The sequence below is a fragment of the Erpetoichthys calabaricus genome, chromosome 1 (genome assembly GCF_900747795.2).
Source record: "Erpetoichthys calabaricus chromosome 1, fErpCal1.3, whole genome shotgun sequence".
NCBI lineage: Eukaryota > Metazoa > Chordata > Cladistia > Polypteriformes > Polypteridae > Erpetoichthys > Erpetoichthys calabaricus.
In genome coordinates, this window is record NC_041394.2 from 230,816,318 (window position 1) to 230,831,397 (window position 15,080).

At 34.1% G+C, this 15,080-nt stretch overlaps 1 protein-coding gene across 3 annotated transcripts in view; it reads left to right on the forward strand.

The window, feature by feature from the left end:
• Positions 1-14,639, forward strand: part of lrrk2 (leucine-rich repeat kinase 2) — a 305,946-nt gene extending 291,307 nt beyond the window's left edge. Inside the window, exons 47-52 of one of the 3 annotated variants that reach the window (XM_051934956.1) lie at positions 146-330; positions 2,552-2,704; positions 3,781-3,989; positions 6,940-7,005; positions 8,818-8,949; positions 13,376-14,639. In XM_051934956.1, the coding sequence (XP_051790916.1) occupies positions 146-330; positions 2,552-2,704; positions 3,781-3,989; positions 6,940-7,005; positions 8,818-8,948 (744 nt within the window). In that variant the 3' untranslated portion in view covers position 8,949; positions 13,376-14,639. Of the gene's footprint in view, positions 1-145; positions 331-2,551; positions 2,705-3,780; positions 3,990-6,939; positions 7,006-8,817; positions 8,950-13,371 lie in introns of all 3 variants that reach the window. The other 2 variants (XM_028812383.2, XM_028812390.2) reach the window with 2 other exon arrangements.
• The last annotated feature ends 441 nt before the right edge of the window (positions 14,640-15,080 follow it).

Genomic DNA, 15,080 nt, shown 5'->3' on the forward strand with positions numbered 1-15,080 from the left:
ACAATAATGTAGTATCTGGTGTAGACCCAATATCTCTAGTTAGATTCTCAGCTTTGGGATAGCACTATGTTGCTGGCTTTTTGTGTTTACTCTCTATATTAACTTTGAAAGTTCAATGTGAAATTTTAACTGATTGTTTCAACAGTGCATTGAAGGAAGACCACAAAAGATTTTTCATATAGGAAATGTCAACACACCAGTGGTGTGTCTGAGTGAATTTGCTTATTCTCAAGATAAAAATACCATCTGGGCTGGCTGTGGATCAAAGATTGTTTCACTTACTAAAGACTTTGAAATCTGGAAAACTATTGATACAAAACCAAATTACCAGTAAGTAATAAAACTTAAAATATTGGTGTTAATTTTAAGGTAATATAGGCCAGTGGACAGACTGAAGAGTAGTGACAGGAGTTATAAATGATCTGTCTATATGATATACAGTAATTCATGTTTTAAGGTTCTTGGTGAGAATTTAATACAATTTACATGGACATAGTTTGTTCTACTGAGGAAAGTCAGTAATTCATACAATGGTGCAAAATCCTAATGGTTATTAATGACACCAGGAGATACTAAGCGACAACACTCGAAAGCAAGGAGGAACTGGGCCTTACAGGTGTGTCTTAACCTTGTAATAGCAGTAAGTTTAGTTAAAGGTATATTGTTATTGATCTTCAATTTCATTGGCAGTGAAGATTTAGTATGCTTCACTTGTTTCAATTGTTGTTTAGACTCTAGGTTATAGTGACGTATCTAAGTTTTATTCCCAGTTATGAAATGAATCTTAAATTTCACCCTATCTGAATCCATTATCTTGAGATTCTCCTTGGAATATTGAGTTTAATAATGTTTAATTTCAGTGGAGTCAACATTCTGGACATCTAGTGTGCACTCACCTTACTCATGTTTAATAGTTCATGAAGAATCGATTGAACTGACCCATAACTAATCCAATAGTGTATGATACTGTATCTCACAGCATACAGTAGTCATCTTCATTATTCAATAAAAATTCACCCCATGGGTAGCTTCATTTTTTTCTTTTGTCAGTATTGAGGACCAGCTAGGTCCTCAGTCATTCTTAAGAGACACCCTGCCACAATAAAAAAATGCTGTACATCTTTTTATTATGGTATATAAAGGGGACTGGTACATATTGACTAAGCTAGAATAAATATTGTTTTTGTCATTTTCAGTATCCATATTGACTGTGCAACAAATATATACTACTAGCTTTGGTACCCATTGAAGACAGTTAGTCTTCTGCACTGTACCATCAGTGTTCCTCCAACACCTTTCCTCAATATCCTTGTCTCATTCCCGTGAGGCCTGCTTTTCAGACACTGTCATTTCAAGGCTCTTTGCTCACCTCCTGTCTGGTCTTTGACTACTGCCAATAGTAAATGGGCCCTGCTGTGACAACATCATTCATATTCTTGTGAATATCGTGTCATCTCTAATAATGCTGATCTAACCAAGCTAAAATGACCAGTCAGATTGCTCAAGAGTGACAGGGTATACACACATACACAGTAGCATTTGTTATTTAGTAGATGCGCCATAAATACTTGTAAATAACATGTTTTAGATCACAGGGGCTAATCTTAGCCAGTTACAATATCTGCACAATTCAATACCTTGCTTAAAACCTGTTCACCACCCAGTGAAAACAATCTCTCTTGACAACCTAAAAATATTTGCTACACTTGCTCTTATTGGAAAACAACACCATTGTTGACTTCATACAATGCTTTTGTTAGATAGAAAATAACACACCCAGTTCATGTAAATTGGCTACATAAAACAACAAATGACATAGATTGTTTTGAACAACACATGTGTAAATAATATTTCAAATATGCATTGTCCCTAACGATCACAACTATTACGTACTTCCTGCCTAGGGCTGATGCAATGAGGATAGCTAACCCTGTAATGGAAAAAGCCAGTTTAAAAAACATAGTCTAATCTCAGGTCATGTCATCTCATTTTCTGAAACTGCTTTCCCAGGTGAGGGTCACTGGGGCAGCAGGCCAAGCAGGTCAGCCCAGATTTTCCTGTCCCCAGCTACAGATTTGAGCTTTTCATAGAGAATTTACAGGCGTTCCCAAGCCATTTGAGAAATATAATCCCCCAAGTGAATACTAGATCAACCACAGTGTCTCCGCCTAGTGTGATGTAACCAGAGCAGCTACAGGGGCAGCCATTAGTGGGGCACCCTTTCCTCTTATTCCAGAGGATCAGGGACTGTACTCTGAGGTTCTATAAATATATTGTTTCTTTTTATGAACACATCTATAGTCTTATTACAATAGCATTTCCTGTTGTAGAATCTCAGATTTTTAACAGTCTAAATTCTCTGCCAGCTTACTTCATCATGTGTGTATACATTCCCCTTCTTGCAGGATTGGTGAATTTTAATTGCTTGCGAATGAATGAGGGAATGAAGTAATGTCCTTTATGGGATGACATTACTTTTATTAAGAATGTGTGTCTTGTCAGTAGCCCTGGATTAGTATATAATCTATTGGCACTTTGTTTTAATCCTCAGGCTTCAGAATAGATCTTTTAGTGAAGCAAATATAACCACAATGGTGATTGATAAATACATCTACTTAAGCAAACAAGGAAGTCACATTGTGGAAATATGGGACAAGAAAACAGAAAAAATGTCTGGACTTATCAACTGTTCTGGTATAATAAAGTAAGAGTGACAATTTAATATTAATGTGCTTTGCCATTGAAATACTTTCTAAGAGTGAAATGGAACTTTTGACAATTATATAGTCAATAATAAAATGCATTATTATTATTATTATTATAGGATGACAGGCAATAAACCTTAGTTGAGGAAGTCTGGTTAGACTTTTTGGTTGACCATTTTATTTTTAGTATTATAGGATCTTTATCTTAAGTAAAACTGATCAAAAGCAAAAATGAAGAGGATTTAACAGTTTTAAACATGCTACTGCTTCAGACTAATTTATATAATCTATGTAAGTGTAAATATAAAAAATACATATAAAGTTGTAAGAAAAAGTTTGATAAAAATATACTGTATATGTTGCAGATAACCCTAGATGGAGGAATAGATGGATGAATACTTTACTGTATATAATTGCCACCAAAATTGCAACATAATGAAAAATAAAAAAATATATATTTCTTTAATTGTATGCTTACATATTACTAAATTAGAGTTGTTCTAAAGATTATCTGTCACAGTTATCTTGATTATATTAATATTATTAATTCATTTAAACTAATAAAATATACTAGCAGGCATGCTCCTAAGAAATGCTGAAGATTGTTTCCTATGACCATTTCTTAATCAATTTGCTAGCATGTGCCAATTTATATATTACTGCTTCAGCATATCCACGCATAAATAAGGCAACAATATCAAGATTTCCATACCTCATTATGTAATTATACTATCATTTAGAATAACCGGTACCACATGAAAAATCTGGGGCCCCTGAGAGAGCTTAATAAAAATTAAGTTGAGGAGAACTTAAGTAAGGAAGACACATGCAGATGTGTTTTAAAGTGAAAGAATGACAATTGCATCATCAGAATACATCTCCAGAAACTATACCTTTTTACCTTTCATTACATCTGTTAATGATTTGTATAGTTGTACTGTATACACATTATACAAATTAAAAAAAAAAACAGATTTTCAGCTTCTATGTGCATTCTCTTGCTTTGTATTATTCATTTCTATGTCAAGCAATGTCTTTTTTTCTAATGTTGAATATATGCTGTTATACTACTTAGAGATGAGTCAAAAAGAACCCCAAAACCTTTTCTGGTTGCTGATGACCAAGTTTCCAGAGTTACATCACTACTTCTTCAGCAAAACGTTACTCTTTGGATTGGGACAGAAAGAGGACATATAATATTGATAGATTTAGCTACTCGCCAGCATATCAAAGTCATTTCTGGCTTTTGGACTTCAGTCATCTCCATCACAGTTTCACAGATGGGTAAGATTAACTCATGTTATCATGCTGGCAAATAGTTTCTCATGAGTACCAGTTTTTCTATCAGCTACACTGTATTTAAGCTAGTTTCATTTGTGTTTGGATTTTGGCAGAAGAATGTGCTTACAGACACTCCTCAATGAGATTTTATTTTCTCTTCTATATTATACATCATGTTACTGTGCATCTTGTATTTATACTAGCTTTTTTCTCAAAAAATCATCTTTATATTTAGATAGATAGATAGATAGATAGATAATTTAAAGTGCCAACTTAATTCAGTTTTGTATTAGAAGTGTTTTAAACCAAAGTGGCTAGTATTAGTTTATATTTTAATGTTTTCATAATTCATAGTATACATCAGCTTGACTAAATTAATTGAAAATAGCAGGCTTAGCGATGGTATGCTATACAGAAAACATATTATGTGGCAAAATATATCCTGAACATTTTCTTGAAAATAATATATAGAATCTAAGGGAATAGTGTCTAACATTGCACCATTCTACCAAATACACAGGCAAATACATGTTTAAATTTTGACCTCTGATTTTTTTATGACTCTTCAAGTGTTATGGTAGATGCTGTATAAATAATTACAGATCCATTTTGATACAAATTGGGATGGTACAAATTGGGACAACTTTTCCTTATTTTAAATACATTTTTCTTGTTGCTCTGTTTGAGGGTCTTTGGAAGGCTTTAACCTTAAGGCCGTTTTATGTGCTGTGTATTCATAATTTACATAGGAACCAGTATAAACACTTTTAATATTTAATTGCAACTCTGTCATTTTGTAGCTCGTGACATTCAATGCAGTGTCCTAGATTATGGATTCATCTCACAAACTACTTCAGTCTTTGTGCTCTTAGTATTTTATGTCTCTTGGGTAATAGCTCATAGCACTCCATCTTTAGACTTTTTTGTTTATGATTTTAGGATGTAGGTTTGGTGACAGCATGACTTATAGTTAATGGCTCCTGGAAATTTTTGTTTTGACTTCACTTACAGTTTAGCTCTTTGGTTTTTAGCCGTTCCTCTCTCTTAGTTTTAGTCATTGACTCTCAGTTTCTCAAATGCACAAGCATCTCCTGGTCTAGTTAACATCATAACTAAAAAAAGAAGATAGAATTTGTCTGTGCTGCAGTTTAGCAGACCCTTTTTGGACTCTATCGACTGGCACAATACATTTTTGTGTTGGAATTACTGACCGTACATCTTGATTGACTACTTCGGTGCAGTTCTTTACAGAAAACTGCACCTCTTTCCTTTAAATAAGTTGTCATCCTCTCTCTTTTTTTTCCATATGATTTGAATATAAAAGTATAGCCCATTTTTTTCCCTATGGGATCACATATGGTTTTGCCATGTGTATTGTCATGTGGTTCTTGACAGCAGCTAACCTGAATTAAACAACCAGGAAGTCTTTTCTGCCTTTTGCTGTAACTTTTATTTAAAACTAGCTGTACACCACGGCTGTGCCCATGTAGTAGTGAAACAGGACAAACTTTAAAAATCAGTAGACGTCTCTTGGTACTGCAAGTGAACTATGATACTTAGCACAATGAGAGAAGTCGCAAAATCAACTAGAATGATCAAGCAAATTATAAAAAAAACATGATCTAAATCTGTTAAGTAGTTCTCTCGTGAAAAGTGGACAGACATACAGACAAACCATGGATTTTATTTATTTATATATTTATAAATATATATATTTATATAAATATATATATTTATATATACATATATATATATATATATATATATATATATATATATATATATATATATATATATATATATATATGTGTGTGTGTGTGTTTTAACATTAATCCAAGAAGAGTCCATAGCATTGTCTGTAGGATTCCCTGCTCATTATATAGATTTATGTGAACTCTGTTGACTTCTTAACAGTGTTAGAGTGCAGATTGTTTGCCGCAGGAAAACGTTCCAGGAACTAGTTGTACATACAGGAGGAAAATGTTTATTTTTAGCACTAAAATGAGCAACAGTACATGCTGAACAGTTTGTTGTCAAAGAAGTACTTTACTACCCCCCCCCCCCCCCCAACCTTGTTTTTTGGCTTTCCTATTTATTTTCCAGTATATATAATGTCCTCCCAATTGCAGCTTTTATGAAAATGTTATATGTGTAACGTCCTGAGACACTATCTTGTGTATATGGTATATCTTCGCTGCCTAGTGCCTTGTTGAATTGTAAATTAACCTAATAACAGAGAATGTTTAGTGAATGCAAGATTTCTTCTTCACACAGAACTTTTACTTGACTCAGTCAGGAGCTGTAAAATAAAGTTATTTTATGTTTATTTACTACATTTATAGCCCGTATTATTCTGTATTAGACAGAAATGCTTGAGATTTAAGGCAATAGAGACAAACATACTGAAGATGGGTTTATTTGAAACCTACATCTTTCATTGTCTAAGTTTATCTGTGCATTTTTATTCATTTCAAGATTTACACTTTAATAGTAGTATTTTTGCAAGTACAGTAACTTACAAAGTATTTGTTTTGTTGACACAACAAGGAAACATTAACTTATTTTTGCAGAATTATTTTCTATGTGACCTTGCATGCCATATATTTCTTTGAATGATCTCATCTATTACTGGAATATAATCATAATGTCAATTTGTTTTTCTTTTGAATAACACTAGCAACTAATGTACACTGACATAAGTATTTATATACTTACTTGTTTAATTTTGTTGTGCCACAAAACATATCGTAGTAAATGCACTGAGCAATTTTTGTAAGAATATGCATTTCTTCAACAACCATGTGTTCTTTGTAGATTAAATATAGTAAACATACAATCTGTTGAAGCTATAGCTCACCCTATATTATATATTATGTGGAAAAAGCATGAACAGTATCTACATATTTTCATTTTTATAAATCCTTACCATTTTATTTATTTATTTATTTTTCAGAGCGATGTGGCCCGAAAAATTTTGTGGTCATACTAGGTAATCATTGTCATCGTACACATGAACAGGGTAAGCCTCAAATGATACTAAACTTATTTACTCATATTACATTTTCTTTTCTTTTTTTTTTAACAGTTTATTAAGTGCAATGCCAAATGATGATTCAAACCCTCCACTGATCTAATAACAGCTAGAAGAAGATCACTAATACTTGTAAATCTGTGCAGTAGATTTTTCAGTCTGTAAGAAGTACATAATCAGATATTTGTTGAGATTGATACTGATCATGTATGAATCGTGATCAAATTCTGAATTGGTTATGCACTGTGTTCTTGATTATTGAAGGAAGTTTTCACCAAACATAAAAACCTTCATATAGAAACATTCCTAAGTTATTACTTTTAAAAGTAAAAAGCCATATTATTAAGCCTGCCACAAGTTGTTCCCAGCTAAAGCTAAATTAATTGCACTCATTTTTATTTTTTTATACTATGGGGTTCCCAATGTTACTGCAAAAACATTTTTGTTTGCCATTTAAAAATGAAAATATTTGATTGTTCTAACAATTGCACTATACAAATACATAGTTAATGCAAGTGTCCAATGACAGTAAGTTCTAGATCTGATTCCAAGCCACATGAATTGGAAACAAGCATTCTGTTAATGACAGACCAACATCTTCAGTACTGCCGAGGTAGTCTACAGCCCCTCAGAAACCTAAACAGAATCAACCCAGTTTGAGAATGTTGTGTTAAGGTTTACATCCTACTTTTGTACATGTAGAACAATAGAAGTGTAGTCAGTAGAAAACAAGAAAGCTACTTGTTCAATAAAAATACTTAATGATTAATGGAATGAAGAGAATGATTCATGTGGAGTGAGGTCATCGACAGAGTTCATCTGGAATTTGCATTAGGATTGTACACTTACTTAATTTATACTGATGGTGTGTAGTACTAGGGTGTTGTACCGTGTTAGCCATTATGAATGTAGAGAAAAGCCAAGCAAAATGACACCTTTTATTGGCTAACTAAAAAGCTTACAATATACAAGCTTTCGAGGCAACTCAGGGCCCTTCTTCAGGCAAGTTGCCTCGAAAGCTTGCATATTGTAATCTTTTTAGTTAGCCAATAAAAGGTGTCATTTTGCTTGGCTTTTCTCTACTTATGGTGTGCAAAGTGTTATATGCAAGGTAATGGAATGGAAATTATACACTATATTAAACAACATTCTTGTCCTCCAGGCAATATGTAGAAAGCAATTAAAATCATATAAGGGTACATATTGTAAATTGTTTTGAATACAAATCAATGGATTTTCCAATTAAACATACCAGTGCAGTAGTAAGAGAGAACATACACACTTCTCATGACTGTGCTGCAAAAAGAACATAGCAGGAGTAGAACACTTGCTTTGGAAAACAGCAAGTTGCATGCCTGAACCAGCAAACCTTGTTTTAGTATTGGAGGACAAAGGAACCACATTAGCTTATAGGCTAAAATGTTACATGAGGACCTAATGCAAAAATTTGATCTAAAAGAATTCTTCCAGCAATATAATGAAATTTGTGTTGTGAATACCAATTGAAATTCAAGACAAAAACCAAGTGTTATGGCTATCATCCAAACCAGACTGGGGCTCCTGCTTTTCACTATGATTTCCACTGACTGCTCTAGTACCTTGTGATTGTACATTAGAAGTACTGGGTTCTGAAAAATGAACAAATGAATTGAACAAATATATTCCTAGAAATAATATTTATTACTTATCCTTATTAAGTATTCTGGAAAAGCTTAGCTATGTGTACAGATGCATAGAGTTGTGTCATCCAAGTATACCTATTATATAATCTGTTAAATTCATTATTTTTCACTTTTTTAGTAGAAAGAAAATTTCTTTTGTGTGCCTGGAACTGTGCCCTTCCACTTGAAGTGCAAAACTTGAAGAAGCATGTTGAAACAAGAGAGCAAATTGCAAATAAAATGAAGCTAGGTTCCATTGAACAAATTTAAGGTAACCAATGTTGTTTCTTAAATTGCTTGATTTTTAAGGTGTTTGAGAAATGTTCATTAGATTAAAATTACATTCTGTTGCTATCTGTCCCTGTCTCTGCCTTGGACAACATTGTGTGGGCAAATGGGGCCCCTGTCTACAGAGATGAGTTAGTTTATCATGAATTACCTTTTTAACACTAGAAATACCAGAGCCAACAAAAAAACTCATAAATCCGGCCCACCTTAAATCCGTTCGCACCTCTCCGTCAGCCTCTTTTGTCTTGTAAATGTGTTGATAAGCCCAAGTAGCAAGCAGCCTGCTATACCATCCCCCCACCGCCTCAGAACGGGCAAGAAGTTCTCCCAGTTCCTGCCTTGATTGATTATCTGGGAGTGAGCTACCCAGAATTGTAAAGGGAAATAATTTGATGTGTGTTTTGTGTCTACAACAATCTATGTAAACACATCATTAAAACAGAAACATTTTTCATGTTTTAGTAATAAATGACAAAATGTAGACATGAACTGTATAATGTGTGAAGGCTGATGGCCAAATATCAAATAAACACTTTCACAAAAGGTGCAAGTACAATACGACAACTTCTGTGGTGCAGCGGTTGGATCTACCAACTTATAATCCAGAGGTCGTGAATTTGAAACCATCTCCCCTGCAAATTTACCGTTTTGAGTAATGAGCTACACTTATTGTTAATATTATACAATAAAAACATACATTTGATTTGTGTCTGTAACAGCCGGTGTAAATTTATAGCACTTGTAAAAGTTAGCTTTTTTTTTTCACTTTTATTCTCTCCGTCACAATCACGATACAACACCCACCCCCCGCCCCAGATCTGACGTGGTTACTTTTTATCTAAAACTGGGAATAACTGTAGATGTGAGTGGTGTTTTGAGACGATGGACCTGGAAATTCTCTGATCTGGAGGGATAAAAGCTGACACACAAATGCTGGTGAATCTGCCTGCTTCATATCTCACCGTCACTTGAAATTTTTTTTATTCAGTTTTATTGAGTGTTCCTGCTCACGCTGAATTTGTATGCACCTTATGGTCCATGATGTCAAAGCCGCACTGACAAAAAACAGAAACATAGGTATATATGATATTTGGAATAACTCATTTTATGACATGTATAGTACATTTCGGAAAACATTGTGGCACTGATGCAACATTATTCATATTCATTTGCATGCCTTCTTGCGCTTGTAATCAGTGGCCACGTTTTTTTTTTTCGATCTTGCCCATACAGTCTCCACATTTTGGTGCACGGTGCTGTTTCTTTTGTACTCCAGGACATGCAGAGGAAAGAATAATACAGAGAGGTCAGTTCCGCGCTATATGCAATCATCAGATTCAAATGTTAACAGTTCCCACACACCCAAGGATTCTACATTTTCGACATGTGTACCTGTTGTAATGCACACACTTCTCTCTGTGCTGTGGTTACTATTACACTGAAGGTGCTGGGGAAGCAGCGGTCTTGGAACAGAAACTTGTCGATGTTGCATCCTCTTTTGCTTTATCCATCGCCTTTTCTTGTAAGAAGCAACTATGAAAATCCTCTTCAAGGTAAGCCACGAACACTCTTCTTTTCTCAGTGGCCCCTGTGCATGCCTTGTCCAATACATGTGCGCTGATCGCCGCCGGGTCAAGTGTGTTACAGCACACAGCAACCGGCCACCTGCGTGCTCCTGCTCGCACTGAATAAGCTCACGCCTTCTGGTGCATGATGTCAATGCAGCACCGGGCAAAAAGAAAGAGACAAATATATGTGACATTTTGAAGAAATCATTTTATGGCCTGAATAGTACCAATCAGAAAACATTGTCGCACTAATGCAGTATTATTTGAAAACAAACAGCGTCAGATCAGCTGTAAATGTATGGTATTTCTAAAAGTTAGCTTTTTTTTCAGTTTTATTCTCTCAGTCACGTTCACACTCTCCCTCGATTCTGATCTGACTCTAACTAACAGCGCCAGTATAAATTCACACCCGATCAATGCCGATTAGAGGTGATAAACACAGTTTTCCATTCATTTCCCTTTCTTATGTGAATAAGGCTATAAACACTTCTAACATCAACTTAGGTAAAAATTATTTTCCCTCAATCTGATTAAGCAAAAAAGAAATGGAAGGGGGTAGCTTTTTTAATGCTTGCTTATCTAAGTTCTCTTAATTAAAGCATTGTCAAAGAAACCATCTTTTTTGAACAAAAGAAAATCCAGTTTCTAAATAAATAGTTTTTTGACAGATACTTTTGCTGTTGATAATTCACACTGTATATATTGTAAACATGAGGGACTGATAGTTTTTAACCCTGTTCCCATTTACTTTTCAAATATCTTGTCCTTCTATCGATGACTTGCACGCAGAGAGAACCTCAATTCCACTAAATCACAGCTATAGCACAATATCCCCCCCCCCAACCCCAAAAAAAAAAAAATTCAATGAATGATGATGCTATCACAACACTTAGATTTAAGGCCAGTTCTCACTTTTTTCAAAGGAGCTGAAAAATGAATAAAGAAGAGAGAAGTCTGTAAACAGCAGTTAAATTTGTGAAGTAATTACATTTTGTAAACAGCAACCTCTGCAAGCACGTTTTTCAGAAATATGCCTGTGTATTGATTGCATTGACTATAAAGTAAACCATGCAAAAGGCAAATTACATGCATGTGTAAACAGCTCTCCAGCCTCAAGAAATGTCCACACATTAAAACTGACTCTGATTTTCATAGAGCTCTGAATTCTGGAGTACATGGCATAAAACAGGAAACAGTCCTGGTCGTGTCGCCAGTTCATTACTTATCACTAGGAGTCACTTGCATATCCTCCCTCACTCATACTGGTCAAGTTTAGGTTTAAGTTCAGAAATACTTTAGTGATTTACAATGTAATCATAATAATAATAATGTATTTTATTTTGTAGCACCATTCCCTTGCTCAAAGCACCTCACAATAATTTAAATGGGTACAAAAGGAATCATTTCAGAAAAAGATCAAATTAGTAAAATGGAAAACAAACAAGAATATCAGTGTAGATGTTTAAGAAGATTATATTGAGTTTGTAGTTAAATCAGATGTGATTACTTAAATACAGTCTGTTGTGTTATGGATACAAATAAAGAAAGACAAGGGGACCAAATTTTTTTAACAGTTTAGAGCTAAACATTGAAAGGACAACTGATCCAAATATGTAAGCAATATCATGTTACATCCATACTGCCACACTAACCTGCATAGCAAGTGGCTACAAAGTAAACTGACCAGACAGAGTCCATGATGAACATGTCTAGTCTGTGTTTTTAATACTGTTTTAACTTTAGTTATTATGGGCAACACACATGCTTTCATAATAAGTGTAGAATTCTCAGTGCAAGTAATAAAAATTTGTGATTTATTGATTAGTAGTTCTAATATTTGCCCGAGTAATAATTTAGCAAAATATTCATTTTAGCCCTTGTTTGCAAAATCATTCTAGATTCTGTTGGTGCCTTCACCTTCCACTTCTTCCATGAGGTTTTTAAACCTTATTTAAAACTTTCCCATTTGTCATTTCCTGGTCTGCTCATTTTTTTGCAGCTTTACCCCAGAAGTGTTTAAGCATTGTGTTTTTTCCATAGTTGACATTTTATAGTAAGATGTGATGGCCATTAAAGAGAGAGGATATTATTGTGAAATAATCCTGGCTAGAGTTGAACACAGATAGATTAGCCTTTGTGCAATCTGAAAGGTACATAGGTTGCTCAGAGCTAATTTATGTTTAATAAACTGACTCACAGTTTTTCTTTTTTGATTACTTTTCTGTGTTTCTCTTTAACTTTGTGGGTGTGCATCCCACAATTGTATAGTAAATTACAAAAAATAAGTCTCTTTCAATGTTCTGTGTTTCATGCTAATAGTCTAAAACAGGAATGATTCTCTTTAAGCTTTCCCATAGGAAGTGTCAATATTGTATATTAGCAGCAGATATGAGCTGGGTGGATTTTGACATTGTCCATAGATGCTTGCTTTTAATACTGTAGTGAATGCGAACTATGTCTTTTTTGATGGAAAAAAGTGAGCATCCACAGACAGAAGTTTAAACAGATGGCTACATTTACTGAGATTTGCCACTGCATTCAGTTTGAGTTTAGAATCCAGACTTATGTTTGAAGATGCTGCAGGAGAAAGGAATTCTGAGATATCTTCTACACTGTATGCTCTGCAGTATGATCACCCACAGCGGCATTAATTAAATTTTTATTGTACTTATTAAGTACTGTACATTGGATAAATCATCAAGTAAAAATGAATGGTTAGTTTCATTATGTATGAGATCTGGAAGACATTATTCTCATTTAAGATTGGATATGGAGTTGACATGCAACAGTTGCTTAGTTATGGATGTTTTTATGATCTTTTTTGTTGTATTTTTCAGATAGAATAACTTCTTGGATTCCAAATCTCACCTGAACAAATATTTATATATTTATTGTACATGATTTTCCTTCAAAGTACAATAAACACTGACTGAGGAGACAAATTAAAATTTATTTTTGAAGAACATTTTCTCATTTGGGAAATCAACAATAATTGCTATGCTGTTATTTATTTCAAATTGAAATTGATTTTTGTAAGATTTGAAAACATTAATGGATGTCTTAGATTTCACATTTGAAAACAACCTGATACATCTGCTGGTATTTCTGCACTACTTTGGCTTGCCGTGGAGAGGGGACCCAATCTCAGACAAGTTGCATGGATAGGCTACTGGTCCTTAGCAACTCTTAATTGGGTAATGTATGTAATATAATAATTAATAAATATTAGTGAATTATGTGGCACAGCGCTTTTTACTGAAACTGTTTTTTCTCAATATTTATTTTTATATCCTTAAAGTTTCAGTCTGAAATGTTTTTTTAGGAGTTGATTTCATCTCAGTACTGAAATGTAAGCTGCTTTCAACATTTCTACGAGCTGGGACATTTGAGCAATTTAGTCCAATACCAGAATCTATCAAAACTCTAGTACATGACATGCAAATGATTGCAAATGTAACAAAACACACGTTGGGATGCCTTTTCCTAACTTGTATACAGAGTGTCAATATCGATGTTATGAAGGATTATTCTGGACAAAATGAAAAAGAAATAATTAAATGTTGACATACAGTAAGTAGATTAGTGTAGAATGTGGCACTGCCTCCTTATTGCATTGAACTCTAAGTTGAATACCTGACCCCAGGGCACCTTCTGTTTGCCCATTCTACTTTTGTATGTGTGGTTCACTACATGGATTTCAGTTTGCTCCCAAAATGCTCTTGCATGAGCTACTCCTGCAGAAGACCACTAGAGCTCTTAAACTGGATAAAAATGACTAAGAAAATGTATGAATTGATAAAAGAGATATTAATGTAAAAAGCAAAAACTGAAATAAACAAGTGTTTCAAAAGTATTGACTCTTTTTATGATTTTAAAATTTTTATCACTTTGCTTTTGAAATTTCTCTTTTGTTCATTTAATTCTTTCCCTTCTTAAATGTGATGAGACATATGTATTTTTGCTTTGTACAATGATATTTAAGTGTAAGTGCTTGGTAAAAGTAACTTTTTGATCTTTCTGTCTCAAATGGCAAATATTTCCCTTATGTGTTTTTGTAATGAGAGGCATTTTCTTTGTAATAATAATAAATGTGAACTGCAGTGCTCTATCCTCTTATTATGGGTACATGAAAATCACACTTGGCACCTCAGTCATAGCTGGGGCTATCTGTAGAAAGGGATGTGGACACTTTTTCTATGGTGTCGTTTCTTGTGACTGAAGACAGAGAGATATAATTAAAGTTAGTAAAAAATCTTTTATTCAAACACACCAGGCAAAGGTAAAATGACAGAGAAGCGCAGTCCTAGGACACCGCCCTTCATCTGCCCCCCGTCCAGGGTATCCCAAAGTTTTTATAGCGCTTTGTCTTGTGATTTTAATTACACAAGTACTGCAAAACAACAACAACGGTTAGTTCCTTAAAACAATATATAAAAGCTAAGCTTTTTCTTATATCTCTAACTAAGCATTTTCTTACAGTCTCCAATATTAGCCAAAGACAAATGTCACGTACCCCCTGCGACCTTGTGACTTCTTCACCCTGTCT